General features: G+C 44.5%; 1 protein-coding gene across 1 annotated transcript in view; it reads right to left on the bottom strand.

Annotated features, from left to right (window-relative positions):
* Positions 1-1105: 1105 nt before the first annotated feature.
* FIS1 (fission, mitochondrial 1) overlaps positions 1106-6001 on the bottom strand; it is a 23654-nt gene continuing 18758 nt past the window's right edge. Inside the window, exons 4-5 of the mRNA XM_015820300.1 lie at positions 4036-4141; positions 1106-1931 (exon numbers count right to left, since the gene is read on the bottom strand). Coding sequence (XP_015675786.1) covers positions 1834-1931; positions 4036-4141 — 204 coding nt within the window. The 3' untranslated portion in view covers positions 1106-1833. The remainder of the gene's footprint in view (positions 1932-4035; positions 4142-6001) is intronic.

The raw sequence follows: 6001 nt of genomic DNA on the forward strand, positions 1-6001 counted from the left end.
CAAGTCTGTTTCACAGGCATCAGCTGGCCTCCACCCCCCCACCCCCCCAGCCAACAGCTTGCGAAACAGGCCATCTGCACCTTCTCGAAGATCAGCTTTAGCTTGTGTGCTGCACTTGGCATAGGTTCCTTCAAAGCAATTAAGCCATTTTCTGCTGCCAGTGCATCAGAGTACAAGGTGAGCCAAAAGGTGGTTATTATCCAGGCAGGCCTTGGCAAATGCCCAGCATTACAGAAATATTATCTGTGAGCTCCAGAAAGCTCAGGACACTTGACACACACACACACACACACACACACACACACACACAAAAGCCAGGTAGTTTGGCAAGCGACCCTAGTCCATCGGCTGCTTGGGGTGGCAAGCCGAAAGGATGCCAATATGATACCAGGCTCGGGGTCAAGTCACTGTGCAAACACGGTTTATGCATTTGCATCCCGACCTCTGATGCAAGCGCGGTACGCAACTTGCAGTATTCTCACACAATGACGTGATTTGTGGCTTGCCCTTCCTTCATCCTTCCTGAAAGGCAGAAACCAAGAGTTAAGGAAACCAATGACATCATTCTTCCAATTAATTTTATTCTTCCTTCATGCCACCCAGAGGCTAGAGAACAATACAAATGCCTCATTCATAAGAGGGGGGAAAAAAAGTGGAACAAAGTTTTCCAATGGTGTGAACCGTTCAATACCCATGACAGTGCAACAATATCTCTGCCGTCATATAAACCAGGGGTGGAGAACCTTGGCCCTTGTATGACTTGTGGATTTCAACTCCCAGAATTCCTGAGCCAGCATGGCTGGCTCAGGAATTCTGGGAGTTGAAGTCCACAAATCATGAAGGGGCCACGCTTCCCCATCTCAGATATAGACCGATGACTTACTCAAACTAGCTAACTTGTGAGCTCCAGATCTAAGCAGGTCTAGATGACATGGTCATGAGTGAAGAATTTTGGGTATTGTAGTTCAGCAAGAGATGGAGTGGCTTGGAATGGGCCGGTCACACACTACCAAATCTACACATTTAGAGGTCCACCATCAGAGGCCAAAACAGGCGGACCTCTTGCTGATGTTACCCAGCCCCTTTACCTTCACAAAAATGATTTTTTTTTTAAGAAACTGAAAGAACACAGGAGCCTACTCGGCTAAGCATTAAGAGAAAAATTAAAAAAAAAAAAATCTAGTGTTGACAATGGATTCATCCTGACTACACACACTGTGATACAGGTGAAGAACAAGTCCAGAAGCAGAGGGAAAAATCAGTTCGCAAGCGAAGGAAATATTCTGCCTGGGAAAACTTGCTGCTTTTTTTTCTTTTTTTCCTTTTCAGAAGGCTGTCTCGTTTCCAGCAGTTGGTCAAAGCTTCATCTGAAAGGCAGAAAAACATCCTGGTTTCTCCAGACGGGACACCAAGTGGGTTCGGTTTTTGCCCCTGTACTTCAGCAGAAGAGACTTCCAAACTTTTGGGACAAGTGAAAGGCAGAGAGAGAGAGAAGGACTTAGTACATCTTCTTGTACCAGTGGAGGAGAGACAGCAGAAAGGACCTCAAATTGGATTAACACAAGAGGAAAATTGGATTATAGTCCCAGGGCACCCTCATTCTCTGGGCAAATTCTGCATTAACATCGCCCTTTGCCCTCCCGAGCATGGCAGCTGATCAGCAGGAGAAAAGAGAGCCAAAATCCAGGAATTACAGTCAGGTTAGTGACGTTTGAAGAAAACAAAGTGTTTTGAATCATCCTCTCCGCTTCTCTGAAGGGTTAGTCTTCCAGCTGCCAGGCCAGGCTGCTCCACCAGAGGAAGAGAAGGGAGGCCTACCCTACCCTATCCGTCTTAGGATTTGGATTTGGCAATGGCCAAGCCGATCAGGCCCGCCAGACTGGCCGCTCCCAACGCCATGCCGCCGACGATCGCCATGCCAACCAAGCCATCTGTGGAGAGAACAAGGGGGCATCATCCTTGAGGGTCAGTTCAAGACCGACACGACACACACACACGTTGAAGGGACTTTGGACTGCTGCTTCCGAAAAGGGGGAGGGGGGCTGGACAAACCCATTTCCATGGCAACCAACTCACCTACCACCTACCCACCCCCGCCTCTTCAAAGGAGTAATAGCTGCAATGGTTGCCTTCCCGGGGTCAACCAAGATCCCTTGGCCATCAACCCTAGCCAGGGTCCTTCCAGGGTCACAGCAATCGCTGCACAATCTTCAAACATTAACTGCTGTGGAATGCATGCATGCATGCACGCGTGTACAGCTAGTCCTCAACGTACGACCATAATTAAGCCCAAATTTCTGTTGCTAAGTGAGACACTTTTGTCCCATTTTACAGAATAACAGAGTTGGAAGGGACCTTGGAAGTCTTCCAGTCCAACCCCCTGCTCAGGCAGGAAACCCTATACCATTTCATACAAATGGTTGTCCAATCACTTCCTAACAACTTCCAGTGTTGGAGCATCCACAACTTCGGGAGGCAGGTTGTTCCACTGGTTAATTGTTCTCATTTTCAGGAAATTTCTCCTTAGTTGTAGGTTGCTTCTCTCCATTTTATGACCTTCCTTGCTTCAGTTAAGTGAATCACTGCAGTTAACTTAGTAACCCTGTTGTAAGTGAATCCGGCTTTCCCACTCTGCCTATCAGAGGGTTGCAAAAGATGATGATCATGTGCCCCTGGAACACTGCAACCATCATAAATACATGCCAGTTGCCAAGTGTCTGAATTTTGATCACGTGATCTTGCAACAGTCGTTAAGGGCGGAAAACAGTCATGTGCTACTTTTTTCAGTGCTGCTGTAATTTTCAACGGTCACTAAACGAAGAGTTGTAAATCAAGGACTACCTGTATTTATGTATGTATATGTATGAATGAGCAGTAAAGATGATTGGGGGGACTTGAGGCTAAAACATATAAAGAACAGTTGCTGGAATTAGATACATCTAGTTTGACGAAGAGATGGACGAGGGGTAACATGATAGCAGGGTTACAATATCTCAAGGGTGACCACAAAGAAGAGGGAGTCAAGCTATTCTCCAAAGCACCTGAAGGCAGGACAAGAAGCAACAGATGGAAACTAACCAAAGAGAGAAGCAACCTAGAACTAAGGAGAAATTTCCTGACAGTCAGAACAATTAATCAATGGAACAACGTGCCTCCTGAAGTTGTGAATGCTCCAACACTGGAAGTTTTAAAGAAGAGACTGGACAACGATTTGTCTGAAATGGTACACAGAGTTTCCTGCCTGAGCAGGGGGCTGGACTAGAAGACCTCCAAGGTCCCTTCCAACTATTCTATTCTATTCTATTCTATTCTATTCTATTCTATTCTATTCTATTCTATTCTATTCTATTCTACTTCTATTCTATTCTATTTAAATAAAACCAGTTTGCTGAGAGAGGACCGCCTCCCATTTTTATAGTTCTCTCGATAGAAATAACACGCCTTAATCATCCAGGTTTGTTGCACTTGTTAAAAGCCAAGGTTTCATGTGCCTGGACAGTTTCAATTCATGATTAGTGTTAGGTTAGTCCAGGGGTAGGCCACCTTGGCTCTTTTATGACTCGTGGACTTCAAACTCCCATAATTCCTGAGCCAGCATGGCTCAGCTTGGAAACCTCTCCCTTTCCCCTCAGCGTGGCTGGCTCAGGAATTCTGGGAGTTGAGGTCCACGAGTCATAAAAGAGCCAAGGTTGCCTACCCCTGGGTTAGTCCATGCTTTGGTCTCCCAACTGCGAAACTGTGTGCTACTTAATTCTTTACAAAACGAGGTAACCCAAGAGGTTGATAAGGAGAAGCCCAGGTTGGGAAGGATCACATTAGCCCAGGGGTAGTCAACCTTGGTTCTTTTATGACTCGTGGACTTCAATTCCCAGAATTCCTGGCTCAGGAATTCTGGGAATTGAAGTCCACGAGTCATAAAAGAATAAAGGTTGACTACCCCTGCATTAGCCGTTGTTCTTTGGGCTGGGATCCAGTGCAGTTGAACTGAGGTAAAAAAAGGCCTAGCTGTCTCTACCCCATCTCTGCCCCCCTAACCTTTCTGCATGGCTTTCTTGATCAGTTTTTCCATCTCCAAGGCTTGTGTGTTGCTTGGCTCAGTCTTCAACAGGCCCCGGATGTACTTCAGAGCCTTTTCATATTCCTGTTGTGGAGAAAAAAAAGAACCACAATCATATCCCGGGTTACTTGTATCTTGGGATTTAGCAAACAGGCTGAGGGTGGTGTTAATAATAATAATAATAATAATAATAATAATAATAATAATAATAATAATAATAATAATAATAATAATAATAATAATAATAATAATAATAATAATAATAATAATAATGTTTTCACTTTATGTTAGGATTGATGTATATTTTCTCAAGATTCATGTATGTATGTGTATCTGCATTTGGGACATGATCAAAAACCACAAACTCCATTATCTTTTTTCTTTCTGAAACAACTGTTTTGTTTTTTTCCTTTAAACCCAGATGCTCAGATTTCTCCCTGGTCTTATAGGAGCATTTTCTCTTCTTCTTTGGTTCTTAAAATTCTAGAGACTTGGGTTGTCCTCGACTTACAACAGTTCATTTAATGACCGTTCAAAGTTACAACGCCACCGGAAAAAAGTGACTTATGACCATTTGGCCGTACTTATGACCGTTGTAGCATCCTCACGATCACGTGATCGGAATTCAGATGCTTGGCAACCCGCTCATATTTACGACGTCTGCAGGGTCCTGGAAAGGGGGTGATGGTGTCATTTGATCACCTTTTGTGTGACTTCTGACAAGCAAAGTCAATGGGGGAAGCCAGATTCAGTTAACAACCGTGGTATCAACTTAACAACTGTGGCAACAAAGGTCGTAAAATGGAGAGAACCGACCTAGAAATAAGAAGAAATGTGTAAAATGGGGCAAAACTCACTTTAACAAATGTCTCACTTGGCAGCAGAAGTTTTGGGCTCAATCGTGGTTGTAACTCGAGGACCACCTGTGTCGTTAACATTACTAGAAACTTGCAAGTCTGAAAAGTACAATTCTCCTGCCGTTTCCTTAACAGCTCCGGGAAACCAGGCTGGATCCCTTCTGAACCTTTCTCCACCCATTATGCAGCTGTGGGCTGTGCCCTCTCTTATCTGACCGTTTCCTAGGCAGCCTTTCTTTGCCCTGTCGCTCAAGGCCATTCTCACCTACCATTACAGGTAGAGACAATAGGGCAGAGGTGGTCCCGTACGTAGACAGGCATGAGGATTAAAAGGGCAAAAATCAACTTCACCTATGTAATGGCTATAGATCCATTCCAAGGAAATTGTCCAATATAACAGAGAGAGAGCCCAAAGGTGGTTATTAAACATAACATAATTCTCCATGTTCAGGGCCCGGATACCTAAAAATCAAATACAGGTAGTCCTCAGCTGAGCCCGGAGGTTCCATTGCTATACAAGTCAGGCCATTTTACAGCTTTTCTGGCCACAGTTGTTAAGTGAATCACTGCAGTTCTTAATTTAGTGGTAACACGGTTGTTCAGTGAATCTGGCTTCCCCATCAACTTTGCTTGTCAGAAGGTCCCAAAAGGGAGATAGCAGGATCCCAGGACACTGCATCCGTCATAAGTATGAGTCAGTTGCCAAGCATCTGAATTTCAGTTACGTGACCAGGGGCATGCTGCAACGGTCGTAAGTGTGAAAAACGATCGCAAGTCACTTATTTTCAGTGCCACTGTGACTTTAAACATTGCTAAATGAATGGTTGTAAGTAGAGGACTACTTCTAGTGGAAACAAACAAGACGACATTGGTCCAATTTGCCACTGGTAGAACAAAATGGAGGACTATCCGGAACAAAATGGAGGAGTATCCAATTTGCCATAGCTAGAACAAAATGGAGGACTATCCAGAACAAAATGGAAGAGTATCCAATTTGCCACTGCTAGAACAAAATGGAGGACTATCCAGAACTTGGCCTTAGGAAGACCTCAAGGAACCTGAGGTTCTCCAGATGTTAGCAGCTGGG

This window comes from Protobothrops mucrosquamatus, unplaced genomic scaffold (genome assembly GCF_001527695.2).
Source record: "Protobothrops mucrosquamatus isolate PMUCROS unplaced genomic scaffold, P.Mucros_1.0 scaffold1116, whole genome shotgun sequence".
In the NCBI taxonomy this organism is placed as follows: domain Eukaryota; kingdom Metazoa; phylum Chordata; class Lepidosauria; order Squamata; family Viperidae; genus Protobothrops; species Protobothrops mucrosquamatus.